At 44.2% G+C, this 23,565-nt stretch overlaps 1 protein-coding gene across 1 annotated transcript in view; it reads left to right on the top strand.

Annotated features, from left to right (window-relative positions):
• The window catches only part of faxcb (failed axon connections homolog, metaxin like GST domain containing b), a 97,524-nt gene that overhangs the window by 31,770 nt on the left and 42,189 nt on the right, over positions 1 to 23,565 (top strand). Inside the window, exon 3 of the mRNA XM_041188401.1 lies at positions 15,041 to 15,237. Coding sequence (XP_041044335.1) covers positions 15,041 to 15,237 — 197 coding nt within the window. The remainder of the gene's footprint in view (positions 1 to 15,040; positions 15,238 to 23,565) is intronic.

The raw sequence follows: 23,565 nt of genomic DNA, 5'->3' as shown, positions 1-23,565 counted from the left end.
GTGAACGCATTCCCACTTCTTTACCTTTCACTGATTCTCCCCGTTTCACCTATACACAAACCACTGGTTTCTCCTGTGCCTGAACCTCAGAACCCACAGTACATTTCTTCCAAAGCTTTTCTGTACCCCAATAGTTCCAACAGATTTTTCCTGCGATCTCCAACACACTGATTTTGTGTGCCCCACTTTATTACAATGAAAACACCTCAATTTTCGAATGTCATTTCTGCCTTTTGCGTCTTCCTTTTTATTCTGAGAAAAAACTTCCTGGGAACTTGCAGCCACTCCTCTTCCCTGATTACCTACCTTCCTTTCACCTTCCAACTTTTTATCTTTTTCCAATTTAAAAGGGTGATGAGGAAAAGGTTTAACTCTATGAACTAGCTCATAATCATCAGCCATCTCTGCTGCTTGTGTGACAGAATCAACCCTCTGTTCCTTCACATAAGTTCTCACTACCGAAAGGATTGAATTTTTAAATTCTTCCAAAAGAATTATTTCTCTAAGAGCCGCATTGGTCATTTCTATTTTTAATGCCCATATCCACCAGTCAAAATTACTTTGTTTTACTCTTTCAAACTCCAACATAAGTTTGCCCAGGCTGTTTTCTCATATTCCTAAACTTCTGCCTGTATGCTTCAGGAACCAACTCATATACACTTAAAATAGCCCCTTTCACTACATCATAATTCACCGACTTATCTTCTGATAGCGAAGCATATATCTCAAGTGCCCTCCCTAACAACTTGGACTGTAATAATAATGTTCAGTTTTCCTGTGGCCATTTCATCTGTTTCGCTAGCCTCTCAAAAGAAATAAAGAATGCTTCAATCTTTTTACTCAAAACTTTGGAAGAACCTGTACAAATTTAAACATGTCCCCACTGGATTCTACTCTAGAGATAAATCCTTCCTCAGTTGGAATTCTCTCTCTTTTTCCTCTTTCCTCCTTCTCTATCTTTACAATTTCTAATTCCCTTTTAAAAACCATTCTCAGTCATTTGCTTCTAATTAAAGCTTTTTAATTTGCAACTGAAGTCTCACTACCTCCTGCTGTTACTCACTAGTGTCAGTTTCACTTCCAACTGTAGGTGCCGTGCTATACTTTTAATTATATCTGATTTCCTCACCCCTTCAGTTAACCCAAAGTTTCACTTATCTGCAAACTCCGTTAGCTTACTTTTGGTTATTTTCTGCAACCCAATCAGAGTTATCTCTTCTACTCCCAGACAAGCCTTAGCAATTGCCAAAGACATCTTGCAGTCTCACCACTTCTAAAATACTTCACCAACTCCTGAATTCAAAGTGCTTCTTGTATTCGTAACCTTAAGATTCACCAATTCCAAACCAATCATGAAATTTGAAATAGTATTATCTTGGCAGGAACCCCCAGTTGTTATGAGACAGCCTTTTGGTAAGCTGAGTTATTTAAAAATCCCAGAGGGAAACTTTAAACAACCGTCATAACCTATATTTTCAAGTGGTATGTTTGAGATGCAACTCTAAATTCAGGAATCAGACCACCAGCTCTCGAGAGGCTTTATATTAAACTAAATGAAACATTTTATTAACTTACACAAGTTAAATACATATACATGGCTACAAATTACAAGTATCATAATTTTTAACAAATTCCTAAACTAATCTGCATTAAGGCAACAGCAACCCATAGACTTAGCCAGACACCAGGCAAAGCATTTTCACCTTATAAATTCAAAATGAGGTTCCTTTCACTTTGATTCCTGTGGGGACAGTTGTAGGGTTACAGCCACTTTGATCTTTCATTGCTTCTGCTCTTTACACCTAAAAACTGCTGAAGTTATACGTAGCACAGCTCATTGAATGTAAATTCTCATTGTATCACCAGCCTCTTCAATAAAACAATAAAACCCCTTTAATGGTACAAATTTTATTATCAATATAAACATATTGTTTGGTCTCTGCTAGCTAGGTGCCAGATTTCAGTCACTCTCTTGAATGCTCTATTCAAAAAGTGTAAATACACTCTATCTCTTTTTACATCTCAAAACTAGTACACATCAGGATAGGTCGAGAAAGTAGTTAAAAAGTCATTTGGGATCCAGGTTTTATAAATAGAGACATAGAGTACAAAAGCAAGGAAGTTACGGTGACCTTTTATAAAATGCATGTTTGGTTTTCATGTTTGGAAGTATATCTGAAGGCTTTAGAGAGAGTGTGGAAAAAGTTTATGAGAATGGTTCCAGGAATGAGCACTTCAGTTATGTGGATAGCTTGGAGTAGTTAGGGTTGTTCTCCATGGAGAAGAGAAGATTGAGAGGAAATTTGATAGAAGGGTACAAGATTATGAAGTTTGTTCAAACTTTTCACGTGAGGGGCCACATTTCAATGTTTTTCTCACAAAGGACTGATGAGTAAATTTTGGAAAGATAAGGTTTGGCACAACATTAAACATGAATTTAAAAAAAACAATGTCAAAGCAATAAGTCAATAATTTAAAAAATGAATAATTAATAAAAATGACCATTAAAAACTGCCAAGCAGCAAAGCTAACCATAAAACCTTTTTTGCCTTTTCACTTAAGAAGCAGAGCTAGAGAGACAGACTAGGTCCCAAGCCCTGGTCACCAGAAAATGGGGAGGGGACCAGGGCTGAGCTAAGGAGTTGGGTTTAACTAACACTGACCTTGTGTTCGTCCCTGGTGGCACACACCCCGAGGTGGCCTCAGTGGAATTCATATGAAAGCGGGAGTTGGAAGCAGGTTGCCTTTTAGCGTGGGTTTTCATCCTCTCCCAGCCTGCTTTGTGGATAGGTTTTTGGGGAGGGAGGAGGGGGAGGAGGGGAAGGGTGTATGTGTGTCAGGCTCACTTCCAGCTTCAGGGTTTTCGCTCTCACCCACTTACACACACAGACTCACTCACAAACACACAGGGGGAAGAATTTTCCCCCCATCAGGGGGAAATGCAGGAGCAGGCGTGGGCAGGCGCGCCTCCGATTGGCACCCCCAGTTGGGGGCGCACCACCATTTTATGTGGGGGCCCAGCGTAACATCTGCCAGGAAGCGCTATGCGCTCCCTGTGCAGGTGGGGGGGGTGGATTCCCTCAACATGCGTGTGAAAGAGCGCACTCATCTCCCTGAGGCTAAGTGCTGCCTCAGGGACATCGGCTCCAAATGTAAAAATGGTAAAGGTACAAGAACAAAATTTCCCTGACATGTCCCCTCATGTGACACTGTCACATGAGTTGGAACATGTCCGTCACTTTAAATCAAGCATTTATTAAATTTTTAAAAAACCCTCATGAAACCTCATCCCGCATGTGAATAAGGTTTCATGCTTTTTCTGAAGGCCGCCAGGGCTCCTGGCCTGCCCGCCAACCCTAAGGTTGGACAGGCAGGCCCGTTAATGAGCTTAATGACTTTGTCAATGGCCTCAGTTAGCCATTGACAGGTTGGTGGGTGCACACTTGATTCGGCTGTGCCCCCGCTGACCTGAAAATTGAAATGAGGCGGGGTGACGTCGGAAGTTCTGCCCGATGTCATCCCGCCTCACTTTACGTGTAGGCGAGTTGGCCCCACCCCCCCCCCCCACCTCGCTCACCAACCTAAAGATTCTGCCCAGGGTCAAACACTTGTACACTCAGACTCACACAATCATTGACTCACACTCACTCACCCACTCACACAGACTCACACACTCAGATACAGAGGCCAGAATTTTCCGCCCCATTTGCCGCGTGCATGTTCGATGGTGAGATAGGAGAATCTCGCAGGAAGGCCCTAGTCGTGTTTCCTGACAACGTAAATCCAGGACGTGATTGTCTACTCCTATCAATGGCAGACCGCATTTCCCCCCATCGAATGTCGGGAACTTAATTTTAATCAATTTGCATTTAATTGCTGTGGCCACATGCCGGAATCATCCCCTTACGTCAAATTTAAATCCCACAATGGCGTGATTTACAACTGCCTTTAAAAGGCATGAACCTGGTGACCTCAACTTCGAAGGGAACTCAAAGGTGGGTAAACACAACTTTACGCAGCGCTTGCAATGATCCCAGTGGTTCTGCGGATTCAGGAGGGGCAAAGGCAAGTGTCCGCAGTGGCTTCTCCTTGGCTGGCATGGTGCCAGACAAGGGGGCCAGTACCAAGGGAAGGGGGAGAAGGCAACCTTGGGGCAAAGGCAACTGTGCTGGGGTCATGGCAGCACTGACTGAACTATGAGCACAAACACATGTGGGGGCAGGGAGGAAGAAAATGTGCAAATGACAAAACATGTCAAAGTTGAGCACTCCACTGCAGCTGAGAGTGTTTAGCTTGAGCACAGTTGACATGCTTGGTGTCAGCCTAGTCAAGCAACTGTGCCCACTCAAGCAGCACTAATGCTCACTATGCCAATGATTGCTCCTCTACTGTTAACCACCTGCGTGCACATTTCAAACTTGAATGAGTGCTCTGGTGCTGCAGAACCATTGTGCGGCTGGGCAAGCCTGGCATCCTGTTGGGAAAGGTGACCATTTAACACCGATGGAGGGGTGCACTCCTAGTCCCTTGCATTATGTTTCAGTTGAAAATGAAAGTCACCCTCATGGTGCAAGCAGACTGTGAAGCTTTGGGGTTAGGAAAATGACTGTGCCTGAGATGAGAGTTCAGGATGCAGTCGAATGGCTGAAGTTGTCTCTACTTGGTCATGTGGTGTGTGACGATGCTGATTTGGGGCATGGTGAATCATCATGTGCACTAAACGTTAGGCATTCATATGGTGGCCTGGCGTTCTGGCATGCATTAAGGGGCCTTGAGAGACAGCTGCAGGCAATGACTTGACCAAGAGTGGTCCTTAGGAGACATTTGCTGACCCTTGTGTCTCTGGAACCTGGTGATCCTCTGCCTGCCTCATTGCTTATTGGCAGGAGAGTAGAAGGAGGAGAATGCAACAGAGGTGCCTGGCTCTCCAAAGGGAGGAACAGAACCCTGAAGACCAAGGGGCGGCAGGGCCTCCTCCGCACACAGTGGATGAACCCCACAGAACTGCTGCTTGTAGGTGCATCACTAGACCCAGGGTCTACAGATGGCACATGTGCTGCCTCCAGATGAGTGAGAACCAGTGTCGCCGATGCCTGCACTTGCAGGAGTTGGCAACATAGGGACTCAGAGGGCATCCACTGCCAGTGGCAGTTAAAGTTACTACTGGACTCAATTCCTACGGCAGTGGCTCTTTCCAGGGATCTGCTCGGGACCTTTGCGGCTGAGGAGATGCAAGAGCTGCACAGCGCCTCTGATGAGGAGGAACTCGAAGGGGACGAGGGGTGATGAGGTCCTGGAAGGCGAGGATGCAGGCGATGAGGCCATTTCACTTGCCAGACGAGGCAAGAGGAGTCATGAGGCCCTCATTGCCTCAAGGTTCCAGGAGGATGATGACGAGATGCAGTGAGGACACTCCTGAGATCATCACGTTGCATCTGGGAATGTCTGACACCAGTCTGGCTGAGGGCATCGCACATAGACTCTGTGAAGAGGCTCACATCATTGAGGCGCTGCTGAGAAACAGCGGCCACATGAACTTTAACAGCACTTCATCCTTTGACAGGCTTCATCATCTGTTCCTTTCAGCACCACACATTCACCTGTCAGGAATGGCATCAAGATTGAGGGGGGGAGGGGGGCAGCCCCACCTCAAAGACATTGAGAGCACCACGGAGCCCAATGATGCTTGGGGAGGAGATTTTTGCAGCAAACACAAGCCACATGGATGTGTATGCATCTTTAATCTAGAGAGTGACTTTGAAGCTGGACAATCACTGTGCTCAAAAGATTACACTCTGCATAGGGGAGAGACCCTGGACTGTGACAGTAGCCTTCGTTTGTGCATGAAGTAAGGTTTCACACCTGATGACGGGAATACTGCTCAACATAATAAGGAGCCACAGTGGAGGCAAAGGCAGCCTACTGACTGTTACGCCCTGCTGTCTGTGATGAGCTTGATGGACATCCTCTGGAGGGCTGAGACCTGGAGGGCCCCGGCCTGCTCTTGGAGTCCTGCAGTGTGGTAGTGGCACCCTCCTCGGCTTGTGAAGCTGGAGCTGCTGAGGTCATAGGAAAAGGGGATTTGGATGGGCCAGTCACTCTCCGAGTTGCCTGGGCGGATGGCCTCGGGGTGCGCACCTGCTGATCCTCCTCCCTGTGGATGTCCGAGGGCCCCGGTTGTCTCCTTGAGAGGAAGGGGAGCTGGAGTGAGCTTCAGAAGCCTCACACGCCCTTCCCTTTGCGTTGATACTGATGGATGTCAGCAAGTGCCTCAGTGATGGAGTGCAGCTCCAGCACCAGTGCAGGATCGATGTCCTGGACCAAGGCCTCATCACCTTAGCGGTGTTGACCTTGAAGCGTTGACATGCCGGCACCATCACTTCAGACTGAAGGCGGACAGACTCCTCCATCGTGCCTTGCAATCTGAGGAGTGCAGTGCACATCCCTTTCTGATGTTCCCAAGCTTGCCTTTGCAGCTCCAGCAACAGAGGTATGACTGAGCCCGGAGGCTGGTCACCTGCCTCAGACTCAGCAGATTTCTGGGCTCCAGCAGTCCTTCGAGTGCTGGAAACCTGAGGAGTCCCTGCTGCCATCTGTTGTGGATCAGACAGCGCTATGTGTTCACCAGATTGTGAACCTGAGGCCATTCCAGAACTAGGTCTCACCGAGGTGTGTGTCTCTGCGCTGGTGGAGGATGTGGATGAGCGCTGTGACATGTCTTCAATGCCGGTTTCTACAGACTGGTGTCCTTGGGGCTGAAGCTGAGGACCTGGCTCATGGACCCCCTCAGCTACTTCCCAGATGTGCCTGTGAAAGCAAGGAGAGAGAATTAGTGCATAGCAGGAGACTGCGCAACAAGAGAAATGACTCACAGCATGGTTATCTGATAGATATTGCAACTGCTGGGTCCTCACTTGGTTTAGCGCCGCTATCCTCACTGTCAGCACAGGAACGGTCCAGATCATCACCGGCCAGTTGGATGACTCTATTTTCAAGTCTGTGAGGACCTTGATATCAGGCATTCCTCCACCAGTCTGCGACCTCTCCCTTTTGTTGTGTGCCAGCTTGTCCTGCATGAATACAGATGGAGAGAGTGTAACAGGATGCCTGCCCAGCTGGGTGAGAAGGATAAACAAAAACAGAATTACCTGGAAAAACTCAGCAGGTCTGGCAGCATCGGCGGAGAAGAAAAGAGTTGACGTTTCGAGTCCTCATGACCCTTCGACAGAACTTGCGTTCGAGTCCAAGAAAGAGTTGAAATATAAGCTGGTTTAAGGTGTGTGTGTGGGGGGCGGAGAGATAGAGAGACAAAGAGGTGGGGGTGGGGTGTGTGTGGTTGTAGGGACAAACAAGCAGTGATAGAAGCAGATCATCAAAAGATGTCAACGACAATAGTACAATAGAACACATAGGTGTTAAAATTAAAGTTGGTGATATTATCTAAACGAATGTGCTAATTAAGAATGGATGGTAGGGCACTCAAGGTATAGCTCTAGTGGGGTTTTTTTTTTATATAATGGAAATAGGTGGGAAAAGGAAAATCTTTATAATTTATTGGAAAAAAAGGGAAGGGGGAAACAGAAAGGGGGTGGGGATGGGGGAGGGAGCTTACGACCTAAAGTTGTTGAATTCAATATTCAGTCCGGAAGGCTGTAAAGTCCCTAGTCGGAAGATGAGGTGTTGTTCCTCCAGTTTGCGTTGGGCTTCACTGGAACAATGCAGCAAGCCAAGGACAGACATGTGGGCAAGAGAGCAGGGTGGAGTGTTGAAATGGCAAGCGACAGGGAGGTTTGGGTCATTCTTGCGGACAGACCGCAGGTGTTCTGCAAAGCGGTCGCCCAGTTTACGTTTGGTCTCTCCAATGTAGAGGAGACCACATTGGGAGCAACGAATGCAGTAGACTAAGTTGGGGGAAATGCAAGTGAAATGCTGCTTCACTTGAAAGGATGCTGCCAAACTGTGCTTCCTCACTCTGTGGGCAGGGGGCCAGGCGGGCAGGTGCTGTTGCTGTGACTGTTGTTCCTCGTGACCTCGCCGGCCTGCTCTGCCATCTTGACCCCTGTGCTCCTTTAAGGGCTGGTGTTTGCGTGGCAGGAAGAGAGAGAGAGAGAGAGAAAGAGCATGGCCACTTGTACATTGACATTTAAAGTACTTGTAATCTGTGCTTTGTGAATCAGGAACAATAAGGTGCCCATCGAATTTAAAAATAACCCGTTTGACATTGTAGTTATCATACCAGATGAGGCTATATGACTCTCTGCATGCTTCTTTATCAATCTTCAAAACTGTTTGGTGAATCAGTTGGCAAGCATCTGTACAATAAACCGCTTACCCGAGTATCAATGGCTAACAGACAAGCAAAGACAAAAATATTGACATTCTGCAGCTTGCAGAAGGACTGCTGTTGGTTTTTTACTTCAGGTCAAATTGCATGCTGCTCAATATCTAATAACAGGTCTCAGACAAAGTGCCGCTGTGAAAACAAAAGAGGAACCACTTCACATTGCTTGCTGCTCCTCCAATCAGAGACTGTTTCCCTCCCACATCTGTTGTTGGTAGGCTCACCAACGAGGGAGAGGAACAGCCTGTGATAGGAGGAGCAGCTCCTTTCAGATCTGCCAATTCCACGTATGGGCACCAGGTCCATGGGTCCGATAGAGAGGCATGGCGGGCCGGATTGCGGCCTGTGCACTATAGGTTGGACAAGCCTGGTCTCAACAGAGTAGAAAGAGAGACACTGTTCACATTGGCAAAAAGGTTGAGAACCACTGATTTAAGGTGATTGCCGAAAAAAGCCAAAGGCAACATGAGGAAAATCTTTTATATGCAGCATTTGGCGAGGATCTGGAATGAGATTGCAGTGGAGGCAGATTCAGTTGTGGCTTCCAAAAGGGACTTGGATAAGCATCTGATGAGAATGTATTTTCAAGGCTGTGGGGAAAGGGCAGGGGAGTGAGATTAGCTGAATGGGTCTTGTTAGGAGCTGACAAGGATATGACAACTGAATGATCCTCCTTCGGTGCTGTAATCATTCTATGATTCAACAGCCATTCTACTCTTCACTGGCTTTATATCTTTTCCATAAATGAACTGCTTCAGACTCTCAGCCAAAGTACCTCTGTAACTTTGCTTCAAGTACATTGGAAACCCTCTGTCCACAAAGGCAAAGGGTCCAAGGAATTTTGGAACCTAGGCTTTCCTGCACATGATAAAGTAAACATCTGCCTCTTTGAACATAAATGCTTTTTTACATCTGGAGCCACTTTCTGATCAGAACTGTTGTTGGTATCACTTACGGGTGACAAATACGCCCAGTGAATGCACGGCTGGGTCTTTAAGCCTTTCCTACTGATTTTTGCTAATACCCAACAGTGAATTGAAAACCACATTTTTCAGATCTAGGTTGACTGTGCAGGATTATGAGGTTATTATAGTTCATTCCAATATAGATCCTAATCTAACCTGATCCTATTCTGCCATATCCTATTCTGTGCCAAGGACGAGTGGTTGGTGCTGCTGTTGAATATTTATGAACATGCGAAAATGATGAGCAGGAAAAGTTCAGCTAATCTATTAGGTCTGCCATATACACGTGATGACTGGAATATTATGATGAGACATTTTCCCTCAAACACTGCTGCACCATGTAATCTCCTGAGAGAGACAAGACAAGGGGAAAATAGCCCTGAGCCAATAAAGAAAATTAAAACTGTGAAAAAATTCCTCCTTGATTTCTCCAGGTGTCAAAACCAGTGCAATAGATTACACTGCTTAAATGTTTTTCCTTTTTACTGACTTTTGAGCCCTTGCCCAGACTATCCATCCCCCTGACTCTTGAATCCCTCACCAGCTCTAGAGTGCCCTCTAACCGACTCTCAACCCCCACCTGACACTCAAGCCATCCCTTCTTCCTATTTTCATTTTGTTTTGAATTGGGAAGCAACACAATCAATTGCACAGTTTGCAAGGGCTCCTTGCCAGGTTCAGAAAAAAATTTACACTATCTTCTTTGGTAATGACATTTAGTTCCCAGCACCATGCCTCCCACTCCTTGGTACAGTTCAATTTAGCATAAATGTACCATATGTGCTGACTTTAAAATTATTCAGTGTAATTTTTTTAAGCTGCAGTGAAGCCCATTAATATGCACTGAAGCATAAACTGTTAGCACTGCTGTAAATGACAAACATTATACCTGACTAAGTGTGCAACCTAATTCACGGAACCATTTACACCAGGAGTTCTCAACCTAGGATTTGCAGACACATTGGGACCTGCATGAAGGTTTCAAGAAGTCCACCAAACACATTAGCAGCTGAGCAAGAAAACGTGCACAGAGAAGCTCCTAAGCCAGGTCGTACCTCTTTACCACTGGGACATTCTGTTGTCCAGGAATACGACATGTCTGGTTCATGGTCTCAGAATTGGGGGACACGGTAGATATTCTGAGCCTGTGGAGAATAGAGAGGAGGACTTGGCAGAGAAGGAGAGGGTGGGAGGTGCCCAGGCCCCGTGAGAATAGCAATGGCAATAGCAGCAGCCTGGCCCGTCGCTCTGCCCAGCACAATGTAGGGGCTTCACTCTGAAGAACATGAATTACAGCTGATTTCTACAACAATAAATATCAATAAGTATCAATAGCTGATAATGACTAAAACAGAACTCAAAAGTGTGGACTGCGAAAAGGATTATAGTTAAATCAGAAATCAGTTGCCGTTAGTATAATAGTCCTTTCCCTTGGAATAAATGTGTGCCTTCTTGCCTTGTGTGCGCATGGCTCTCAGGTGCCGGTCTCCACAGCACCCACACGAGGCAAGAAGTCTTAGAACTTGTGGATAGAAAGTCAAGCGGAAATGAAGAGCCAGCCCAATCGTTGGTAATCTCAAATGAACAAGATGTTCAAGCTGGTGAAGGGTTTTCAGCACTGATTGATTGACATATGATGCGCGTTGAATTGAATCAACGGGGAGAAGGAATGGAGAAAAGACAAAACAGCAAAAAAGAGTGTGAGAAGTGACATGAGGTAGCTGTTTACCCAAGTAACATGTTAAAAAACAAAGTGTACAAAAGTTTCCTTTTTTTGTTGCATGAATAAAAATAGACTTTTAGACTATAAACCATTTAGCCCATAAGTCTTCTTAAGCCTTCCTCCTCTGTCTCCTCCACCCTCACCAGCAACAAGCATGTGGAGCTCATGGATTCTCTGCCACTAAGATTAAGGCCATTCGTTCACTGGCATCTGCTATTCCACTCCCTTCCCGTAGCAGCTATAAAATGCATGCAGCAAAATCTGAACAGCATTCAGACAGACACATTTTCTTCTCCCTTGGAGGACCTCAGAGGCAGCAGGAGCTAACCAGCAGGGAATAGGTGTGCCTATATGTCCTTACTCCTATAGAGGAGAGAGTGCTCACCATCATTGGAGTGGCCATGGGTAAGGTCATGGCCAGTGGCGGAACTGAAACCATAGGAGATGACAGCATCCTCATACCTAATCACCTTCTCACATACACCTACCCTGATCCTACAATGTCTTCTGATTTGCCAGCTTCAGATGGTGTAAGCATGAATCCTGTGCTTTCCCTCCCTGCGCAAGCTACAATCCTGCCCTTTGAGCCTTGTCTTTCAGATACCCAAGAGCTGCAACCTGTCTAGTAGTGGAAGATCAGTAAACAGAAGACCAAGAAGACACTTGTGAAGAAGAAACACCTTGTCTTGACTTCACGCTCACAGCCACCAGCAAAGAGACTAACACTGCATACAATGTAGAGAATGCCATAGAGGCAGGACCTGCATGAGACAGCAGGCACTGGTGACCTCCAGCTCGGAGTAGCACAGGTGCCAACTTGCCAGAGGATTTGGTTGCACACAAGGCCTCGTGCAGAGGACTCAGATGAGCACTTGGGTGGAGCTGCAGCCACAGGGCTAGAACTATATTGGAGTCTGTGTGTGTATGCAGCAAGACCTGGACCATATTCAGGTTTGGGCTGATAAATGGAAAGTAACAGTTGCACCACAAAATTGCCACGCAACCACCATCTCCAACAAGGGAGAATGTATCCATCTCCATTTGGCATTCAATGGCATTATCATCACTGAATCCCCCAACATCAACATCCTGGGGATTACCATTGACCAGAAACTGAACTGGACCTGCCACATATAAGGCTACGTGAGCAGGTTAGTGGCTGGGAATTCTGCAGCAAATAACTCACCTCCTGACTCCCCAGAACCTGTCCACCATCTACAGGGCACAAGTCAGGAGTGTGATGAATACTCTCCACTTGCCTGGATGTGTGTGGCAACACTCAAGAACTTCAACACCTTTAGGACAAAGCAGACAGCTTGATCAGCACCCCATCCACTGCTTAAACATCCACACTCTCCTGACTTGGAGCTATATCACTGTTACTGGGTGAAAAAACCTGGAACACCCTCTTCAACATTACTCTGTCAGCCTGTTGGCCTGCTGCTGGGAAGTCACTTGCTGGGAAACTGCCCCCATGGTGGAAATATGTCATGGAGCTATCCCTGACAGTGCCTCCCCTCTGTTTTTCTGCCACCCATCCCCTTCTGCCCTGCCAATCCCATTCCTACCATTAAGCCCCCCAGCAAAGAGCTGGGTAAATTCTACCCATTGGCTTCATTGTACTTGATCTGCCCACATATGCATGGGTTACATAGCAGAGTTGTAAGCCATGTCATCAATGGATAGCTCTTGTCTCCCAGTTGCCCCCTTTTGGTATGTCCTGGTGGTTCAAATGCAGCTGGCATTGTGAACTGCTGCAGGATGAACACACCTTGACTTTTGCCAGGATACTGTGCATTGACCTGTATGATTTGCTGTGTGTGATTGCACACTAGCTGGACATTGGGGGATTGGAATCTCAGGGGTCACATGTGGGGTGTTCACAAACTGATGATGTGCCTGCAGTCAGTAGCACCCAGCAACATGTGGACGCTTAGTGAAGCTGTGTGCTCACTTTGTCTGCTGCTCTTTGGCAAGTGTGTGTTCTGCTTTTTTGGAATACAGAGCCTCAGTTACCTCCCTTATGCAACAGTGAATGACCATGGGAGATTTTGCAGATATCTCTAGCTCCAAAGGAGCCCAAAGCATAAAGGTTCATTGCCACAATCACCTTCACAGCCAATGGCGAAGTGGTCCTTGTCCTGCTCTAAGGTTGGAGTTGTGCTGCAGCTGGTGGCAAATTTCAATGAGGGTGCCATTCGTGAAATTCCAATGTCTGACACATTGGGGGAATGTTTCCATAACCCTGTTTTAATTGCTGCGATGCAGATTTATGTCATTTCTGCAGTGACAGACTGTGTGACTGGCTGCTACCTGTGAAGTCCATGAAATTTCCTCATTGATATCATTGAAGAAAAGCAGAGGTAGCAGAAGTGGCACTGCCTTCCCCTGTGGAACCAATTTAGTTTGTGTAGTGTTATGTTGTGCTATTGAACATTGTCACCACCAACCCCCCCACCACCCCAATATTCCTCGCTGATGCCCACCTTGGCACCCTGGGCAGATATAGCCTCCTGCTGAGAGCCCTCCTCCCCCTCTTCCTCCTCCAGCACCTTGACCTTCCCTGTGCTCCCTCTCATTTTCCCTATCATCCTGTAGTCTTATGAAAATGCCTACTACTGCACCCATGCCTGGGAGGAAGTAGTTTTGACAGAATCCTTGAATAAAGGAGAGAACATGTGCCACACCATTCCCTCTAGAATTTAGCAACCTTACACAGTTCTAGGAATCATCCAACACTTCTACAAATGCAGCAACAGCTGGTAGAAATCAATCAGCAACTAACCTGAAAGTATTTGATGATCCCTTTAGATAGCACTAGTGGTGTGGGATGGGGGGTCCTTCCTGCAGGTTCAGCTATGGGGTTAAGAGAGGGCAAAAGCTGGCATGTTGAGCTCCAAAATGGCAGCATTGGCATCAATTAATATTACACGCTGATTGCCATTGTGATCTGCCAACTCTGCTTACTTTCATCAGACCCTCACTACGCATGCATTTACACCCTCACCAAAAGAAGTACGTGTGCTCGCTGCAGTTATCATTCGAAGACAACCCATAGCTCGCAAATATTGCTCTACGCATCCAAATTTTGTGACTGCAATTTCTTTAACACTCTCAGTCCAGGGTCATTCAAAAATTAAATAACAAAATTGTAAATATTAATTAATAAACAATGGGGCCGGTTAGCTCAGTTGCCTAGATAGCTAGCTTGTGGTTCAGGATAATAGCAACAGTGCAGGTTCAATTCCCATTCCAGCTGATGTAGCCTTGTTACCTACCTCCTTGCCTGCCTTTGAGAGTGAAAGGAAATATCTGACAAAAGCTGCCAAGAAAACAGCTCAGCATGAAGCATTAGCAGGCAATGAGCCTTTGGGCAGAGCACACATGGTATACATAGTTAGCAGTATTATTGGTGACAACATATAACAGACTGACAGATATGATTGACTAACTACAGCTGACCTATAGACAGGACTGACTGGGTTAGAACTATATGCGATTATGTGTAAGGTCTTGTTGGATGAACGTTTATGCTAGTGATGGTAAAGGTGTTGGTGCCGGAAAATATAAACATTTTGCACTTTTACAGCTCATTTTAACATCAAACATTCAAAGTTTGGAACAGGATATCAAGGTATAGGTATGAAACTTAACCCAGTGTAATATGGAAAATCAGCTACCTGAATTCCAGACAATGAGTGCAATTTTAGACCATTATTCCTGCAGAGTAAACTACTGCTCTTCCCTATCTTGTGCAAATGTTACCACTTCCCATGCCAGCCATTCTGCTGTTCTCTCGGAATGCCGGTTTAATATTGATTTTTCAAGCAACTTTAAGCTATGGACCTGTTTAAACTATTAGACAATAGTGTACTTATTTCACTAAAAATCTGGGAAGTATCTCCCAGAAGGATAAAAGTATGTTTCCCTCTTACCTAAAATACTAATAAAAAGGCATTTGTGTGTAGTTATTCAAGTTATTCCTAAAATGCTATTCTCATTTTCTTTTAGAATTACTTTGATGGCAAACTCTCTCCTCAAGGAAAGATGCCATGGATTGAATATAATCATCAAAAGGTATCAGGCACAGAATTCATTATTGATTTTCTTCAAGATAAATTGGGCGTTAATCTAAACAAACACTTGGATTCTGGTGAAAGAGCGGTCTCCAGAGCCATTACAAAAATGATGGAAGAACATTTCTATTGGTAAGTTGGTAAAAGCTTTTGGAATACAGAAAAAATTCCCTTCCTGTATGTTGCAAAAATAAATAGATTTATATTTATTTTGTTTATGCTAAGAACCGGAAAGATCAAATCAACGCCCACTCCAGAATGCTATGGCAGTTTGGACCATGAGAGGCAATTTCTTAATTTTTCGCTTTTGTCTATCAGCAGTGGATTATCAGATGATTCACATCCATGACGCCTGACAGATGATTGAGCTTTGCTCATTGTGTCTGCCTGACTGAATTCAGCAGTTAAGGGGAACATTAAAGCAACTCGATTTTATTTGGCTTGCAAACAGGAATTTTTATATTTTTCCAGAAAATTAAGATTGACTGTAGTGCCATTCTGGGATCTTGTGGCAAACTCTTGGATTGCTGTCTGCACAAATGCACATGTGCACCTCAAGTGGGGAGTTGACCTTATTGAGTTTGGCTAATTGTAATCATTTATTTGTGCTTCCTATGCAGCTTAAGGCTTGTGTACTTAAAAGTTAAATGGTCAAATACAGGGGAGAAAAAAAAACAATGAAACATTTCTTCATTGCTTGGAAAACCCTCACAGCATTTTAAACCTTTCAAAGCCAGTATGAGTGAAGGAGGTCAAGAACTGATTGATGAAGTCGAAAGCAGAGCCAATGCAATGTGGAGGCAAATGTTTTCAGCACGCTTGATGCTAGAAATGGATACTGGAATATGAAGGTTGATGAAGAACCATTGCTGTTGACAATATTTAACATACCTTTTGGGTGATACAGATTCCTGTGTCCACCTTTTAGCCTTTAATTGAACTAGGATGTGTTCCAGCAGAAAGTAGACAAGACATACAGAGGATGCAAAGGAGCAGTTGGCATAGCTGATGATATTCAGATCTATGGTATAGATGACTATGATCATAACTACCACCTACATGAAGCCAATGAGAGGACCAGGTGTGTTGGTTTCAAGCTAAACACAGACAAATACATAATGAAGGAGATGTTAGTCCTTCAGAATGGTCTACACACCTGATTGGAGTCAAGCTGAGGTCCTGAAAAAGTCATAGCTATCTCTGAGATGGAAGCTTCAAAGGACAAAAAAGAGCTGAGAATTTTCCTTGGCTCAGTCCAGTACGAGTTCTTTCATACCTCACATGTCAGAACAAACCCACGAGAGCTGATGAGAGAGGATGTTGAGTACCAGTGGTCAGAGTCACAGAGGTGTTTCAACAAACTCAGAGGAGTTGTATGCAAGCAGACAAGTCTGTCATACAACAACAGAAAGAAACCTGTCAATGCTTCTACAAAAGAACTGGGATCAGCCCTTGTGGAAGAGGGAAAACCGGTCGCATCCAAAGCTCTGACATCAGCTAAGACCAATAGAGAAAAAGAGCTTTTGGCAATCATGTATGGATATAAATTCCTTACATATCTCTATGAAGTAAAGTGCATAGTGGGAGGGAGAGTGATTATCATCCACTGGAGCAGGTCTACAAGAACCACCTGTGTAAAGCGCCAGCATGGCTATAGAGATTACTCTGATTTATTCGCAAACAATCAGGAATGGCATCTCATAATTGCAGCCTATTGCTCAAAATTCCCTTTTATCAGATAGGTAAAAGATTTGAGTGCTATAACAATCATCTCAATAGTATGAGTTCTGTTTGCTGGGCAAGGAATCCCTGAAAGAGTAATACATGGCAATAGAACACAGTTGACCTCCAGGGAATTTAAGGAATTTACTGACCAGTATGTGTTCAACATCATTACCCCATGTCCACATTACCCAAGGGGACATGGGATTTTAGAAAGACACATCCAGAAGATGAAGGGAATCCTCATGAAATACTGAAAGACAAAGGAAGACCCAAACCTTGCCTTATTATATTTCAGAGCTACATCTCGCATGGTTGGCATGAAATTGCCTGCAGAGCTACTCAATGGCAGAGAGTACAAGACAACTTTGCCAAGCAAGATATGTCCTCCAAATGACCAGGAGGAAGTTAGACAACAATTCACTGATACACAGAGAGAAGGAGGTCAAAACTTCATCAAGTATGCCAAGCCCTTGCTTGAATTGTTGAGAAGTAAATGATCCAATCATGAAAGCTGGAACCGAGCAAAAGCTGTTGTTGAAGCAGAGACTCCAAAGGTCTCATGTCATAGGGACTGAAACTGGTAAGGGGATGAAAAGGAATAGAGTCTATATTTGACCTACACCTGAGCTTGGAAAGTAGAAAAGGCCATCAGCAACACCAAGTTGTATAGACCCAGAGTCCTCAAACGTTCCTCATATGTTAAGCCTTTCATTCCTGGGATCATTCTCGTGAACCTCCTCTGGACCCTCTCCAGGGCCAGCACATCCTTCCTGAGATACAAGGCCCAAATACAGGGCTCACAATATTCTAAATGTGGTCTGACCAGAGCTTTCTAAAGCCTCAGCAGCACATCTCTGCTTTTATATTCTGACTTCCCTTGTCAGCCATGGTTGCCTTGTCAACTCATCACTGAAAGCGATGAATACCGAATCTACGTGATGGAAGCCCAACTTCCTATGACCTAAGCTATACCATGAATAATGTTTTTGAGAAAAGTGAACAAGCTATAAAAGACACTTAAGGTGTTTAGTTTAATTATAAAAGCTGATTGTTAATTTCTGTAGTTTAGAATAATATATAAAAAGTTAATGATTGGAACAGCCATGTTGATATATAGAGGCATTATATTTTTTAAAGAAAGAGGGATGTTATATTGTTATGTTATTCGAGAAGAATTAAGAACTATATTGTTATATGCATGTATCCAGGATGCCACATCACTCGCTACTGTGTGACAGTCTGTGCACCAAGCTAACAGTATATCATTCTGTAGCACATGGTGAGATCTGAGAAATACATTTGATGTCAGTTCCAGCATTTCTACCTATAACTGTGATTATTTCGTCCTTCTGGGAACCCCAAGACATAACAATGGAGATCTTGCTGCTAATTGTCCCTATGACTCAAGTTTACTGTAGGTGACCTTGCTATAGATGAACATGAATCATTGGACAATAGCTGTGGAAACACATTGGTAGAATCATCTGAAGGCTGTTGATTTTCCTGGCATGTCTTTTTTAAATGCCACCTCAGAAATGAAGTATCTGCAGCTGTGTTGCTCTAAAAATAAGCTTTCCTTAAGGCGTCATCTTTAAATGATGGGTTCAATTTTAGGAATCCAAGCTGCTCATGAGGAGCTGTCTTGAGCGATTACTCTTGGCTCATAGTCCCTCCCAGTACAAATTGGAAATTTGAGCACACACAGCTTACAATTTGGCCAGAGAATGATTGTGACCAAGGTTGAGGTTGGAAGATGGTTGGTCAGTAGAGCAGGTAATGGTCTCCGTGGATATTATGAGTTTGACTAGGGTGGAGGTGAAGGTGTGGATAAGAACAATGGAATAAAGCTGGATAGGAGGGTCAGTTTAGGGGAAGAAAGGGGCAGGAAAATGAAATAGGAGGCATAGAGGCCTTAGTGTATATAAGCAATAAGTCCTTAATTCCATTAATTTCGATTCAATTCAGTTAAATTCAATTTCAGTTTATTATCCACATTGAAATTCAGACTGAAATTCATTTTGGGTAGCATTGCTCAGTCTTTCAAAAAAAAAGACAACAAAAGAAAGAAACTTAACCTATCGCAGAGATCTAATGTTAATTAAATATGTATTAAAAGCTATTGCAATGCATTAAAATAATCAAGTCAGTGAATCCCACCCTGAGAGCATATTTTCATCCATTCACCAAACTTCTGTTAAAAGTTCTTATAGAGAAGGGTTCAAATGAGTTCAGGAAGCGAGTTGTCCTCCATCTGAGGGATTGTAGCCTTTTCCCTGAACATAACCAACAGTAACACTGAGACTAGGGGTGATTCTCATTGTTTATAACAATCTTTCATCAAAATTATTCGAGAGCAGATTTCATCGTGAAAGATCCGCACATCAGCTCATTCTTTCATCTAGAGTTGAGGAAAGGATAAAGGAAAAATATGGGGGAGTAAAATGTTGCTGGTGCTGAAGAGCTTAGAGATTCTTCTATTCTCCGACAGGTTAGCTGGTGAGTTGTGTTAAAGAAAGGGAGTGATGATAAGTAGGCCAACCATGAGGTAGATACACTTGAGGTTACAGGCAGCAAATTTGAGGTCATAATAATAGCTATTGTTCTAGGGGAACATTGAAGATGACCGTTTGGAATCTAAAGGGAATGAAGGAAGTCAAGATAAATTTAAGCCATTGCTGAAGATTGGTGGAATCTTCAGTATCATCACAGGTGTTCGGACAGAGATCCTTATAAGGCAAAGTCCAAAGTATCCAGCATCTAAATCCATGTTGTTTTCAGGATTTAGCCCTCTGCATCAATCGTATTGATTGTTCAAAAACTGGGCAGGTTCCCGATTAACAGGGAGCAGATAGATACATGCTGAGGCAATTAAAGTGGTGTGTTGGATCCTCATTATGTACATGAAAGATGAATGAGAAAAAGGGCTAAATAACTATTTATCATTCCTAACCTCTTTCTTAAAAAGTTCACTTCTTTCAACCTGACTTCCAAGTGTCATGAATGTGGGTCAGTGCAGAACGAGCAACATTAAAATATAATTAATGTGGGTCACTACTGGATGAACAGCTCCAAAGCGGTATGAATATGGGTCAATGCAGGATGAACTACATCAATGCATAGCTAATGTGGATCAGTGAAGAATAATTACATTGAAGTTGTTTAACATGTTTGCTCTGATTTAATTTTTTAGAGAGTTCTAATTTTCTTTCATTCTGAGTTTTTGTGTTTATCGTGATGAAAAATAATCGCACGACAAAACCAAACCTTTTCCCATTTTGCATACCGTTGCAACAAAAACCTGACAAAAGTGGGGTCCACTGGGTACTTATAGGCCAATAGCCTTATTATAGCCAAGGGAAAAGGACCCATTCTAGGTGAATAATTCACTGTTCTGGACTTGCCAGTTGTTGCCTTCAGCAGCTTGTCAAGGATACAATTTTTGGCTCTCTTGTTTTTCAGTAGGTGCTCCACCTGCATTGATAGATGTGTAGGCACACATTCACAGACCAGCATGACCATAGGTGGAAAGGCAGTTTCACTATACCATTATGAAAGCAGTGGAGTGGGAAGGAAAGGCATCACTGGCCTCACCTTTCTCTTTCTCTCTGTCCCTTTCCATGTTATTGAGGGATCTTCAGTAATATCAGTGCCAGGACTTCCATTTAATTTCCCATTGAACACTAACTGCCGCAAGAGATAGCTGGCCATTTTACTGCACAGATATATTTCCACTGGCACATGACTATGCATGAAAAATTGAAGTAACTGTACATTAAGTATCTTCCTTCCTTGCCCATAATTTATTTCAGCACTCTTTTCCTTGGCACTCTCCTCTTTCCACTCTCTCTCCCAATTTACTTTGGCGTTCTCCTCTTTCCACTCTCTTCTCCAATTTATTTTGGCACTCTCCTCATCCTATTCTCTTGCCCAGTTTATTTTGGCACTCTCCTGTTGCCAATCTCTCCCCCAGTTTGTGTTGGCACTCTCCGCATCTTCTTCCCTCTCCCAGTTTATTTTACACTCTCCTCTTACAACTCTCTCCCTCAGTTTATTTTAGCACTCTCCTCATCTCACTCTCTCTCCCAGTTTATTTTGGCATTCTCCCCATCTTATTCTCTCCCTCAGTTTATTTTGACACTCTTCTCCTACTCCTTGCCCCAGTTTATGTTGGTATGCCCAAACTTTTTCCTGGTGTGACCCCATTTTAATGCCTCAGACATTGTGTGACTCCAGGATGAAAATGTTGCTAGTACAAGAGCTGTTGAGGGGTGGTGGTGGGGTTGGGGTGAGTGTGGGGAAGGCTTCAGTTGCTGAGGAGAGGGAAACTTCAGTTGCTGAGGTGGGGGTGGCAGGAGGTGCTTTAGTTCTTGTTTGGAGTGGGGGTGGGTGAAAAGATGTTGAGCACTGGGGGAGTTGCTGAGAGGGCAGAGTTCCTCCAAAAAAATGAACACCTGCATTTTTACAGGCCTTTTTTTGAAGCAGCAATCGGGCCTCAGAGAGTAGTCCATGAGGCCACATCCACCAATAGGAAAAAACCTAAGATTTAAAGGGGCTTGACAGTTGACAGAATTCAGTCCGAGTTACATGGCAGCCATTGCTGCCTTGGAACTCGCAACCCAACAATCTCATTTCGTGACCCTAATGAGGATCGTGACCTACAGTTTGGGAAGCCTTGTCCTACTCCCGCCCCCAGCTTATGTTGGCACTCTGCTCATCCTCTCACAGAATGACTTGATTTTCTCATTCTTCCCATTCACACCCCGCCCCTACCGCCACCTCCTCTCCCCCCCCCACCCCCAACCCCCACCCCCACCCTATACCCCCCCTCCCCCCCGCTGTCCTTCTATGGAAATGACTTGCAATGGTTCAGCATTTCTTCTGGTTCCAGCCAGGAACTGATCTGAAATTTGACTACTACCCTACTTGACACTGTTGCCATTCCTGGGTGGAAATCTCTGATTCTGCAAAGATATTGTGAGAATTCCTACCTAGAGCAGAATTCTATTCCTTGGAGCAGCAGCAGTGTTACATCAGAGTGACAGTAAGATAGAGGAATAGAGCCAGAAGGACAGTTAATTTTCATCTGCAAATGTAAGCATGTGGACATGCCTCAAAACGGTGGCTGCAGGAAACGTGGACATAGGACAAGCATGTAGCCATTTCCTCAGATTTCTTTATTTAGAATCCTTTATCACCAAATCTCTTGAATGAAAATATCCACATCCTTGCATTTTTGATGATGGTGCTTGGATTTAGGTATGTGTATTATGCATATATTTTGGAAATAGTTTATTCATTTCTTTCCTATTCAAGTAAAGGAATCTTCTCTTTGGCATTTTTAGTTGAGCCAATGTGAGAAAAGGCTTACTGATGAAACTTGGTTCTGTTGTGGTACCTTATAAGCATCAAGCACAGGAGACTCAGATACAGATTAATGATCATTTATTCAAGTGAGCATAGGGAGAGTCTGTCTTAGACTGGCTAAAACGGAATTCTACCAATTACAGGAAAACCATTTTTTATACACAACTAGTCATGTACACATTGCGTTATTCAAATTACAATCTTGTCAGTACATTATCACATAATAAGCAGTTGCCTCAATCCCAGGTACATTTCTTTTACTTACCCAAGCAGGGCCTCTTTATCTTGTTCTACCTTGGCTCCATCCCTGGCACTGTTTGTTTTTACCATACCTGTTTATCCTCATCCTCCTTCCGTCTCCTATCCAGTTAATTCCTTATGATCCCCAAGGCCTTTCCGGAGAATTCTGCTAATATCAGCCCTATGGTGTACAAGGTTCACCTGGAGAATCCTGCTGACCTTTGGTTTTACTAATAGAAGTCCCTGTTTAACACTTACAGTATTATGGAGAATTTTGCATTTAATTTTGAATTTATAAGTTGTTCACTGACACTGTATCTTTAGATTTAACTTACTGACAATCACTTTGTCAGCACATTATGAAAGGGAATAACAGATCTATTTGCTTCTGCAGATACTTTTTGTATTTGTTCAAGGGATGTGGGCTTCGCTGGCTGAGCCAACATTTGTTGCCCATCCCTAGTTGCCCCTGAGAAGGAGGTGGTGAGCTGATTTCTAGAACTGCTGCAGTCCATGTGGTGTAGGTACACCCACAGTGCTGTTAGGAAGGGAGTTCCAGGATTTTGACCCAGTAACAGTGAAGGAATGGCAATATATTTCCAAGTCAGGATGGTGAGTGACTTGGAGGGGAACTTCCAGGTGGTGGTGTTCCCATCTAACTGCTGCCCTTGTCCTTCTAGATGGTAGTGGTCATGAGTTTGGAAGGTGCTGTCGAAGGAGCCTTGGTGAATTCCTGCAGTGCATCTTGTAGATGGTACACACTGCTGCTACTGTGCGTCGGTGGAGGAAGAAGTAAATGTTTTTGGATGTGGTGCCAGTCAAGCGGCTGCTTTGTCCTAGATGGTGTCAAGCTTCTTGAATGTTGTGGGAGTTGCACTCATCCAGGCAAGTGAGGAGTATTCCATCACTCTCCTGACTTATGCCTTGTAGGCTTTGGGGAGTCAGGAGGTGAGTTACTCTTCGCACGATTCCTAGCCTCTGACCTGCTCTTGTAGCCACAGTATTTATATAGCTGGTCCAGTTCAGTTTCTGGTCAATGGTATCCCCCAGGATGTTGATAGTGGGGAATTCAGTGATTGTCATGTTATTGAACATCAAGGGGCGATGGTTGGATTCTCTCTTGTTGGAGAT

This window comes from Carcharodon carcharias, chromosome 5, assembly GCF_017639515.1.
Source record: "Carcharodon carcharias isolate sCarCar2 chromosome 5, sCarCar2.pri, whole genome shotgun sequence".
NCBI classification, from domain to species: domain Eukaryota; kingdom Metazoa; phylum Chordata; class Chondrichthyes; order Lamniformes; family Lamnidae; genus Carcharodon; species Carcharodon carcharias.
Note: the sequence above shows the minus strand (reverse complement) of the source record. Positions and strands in the feature narration are given on the sequence as shown.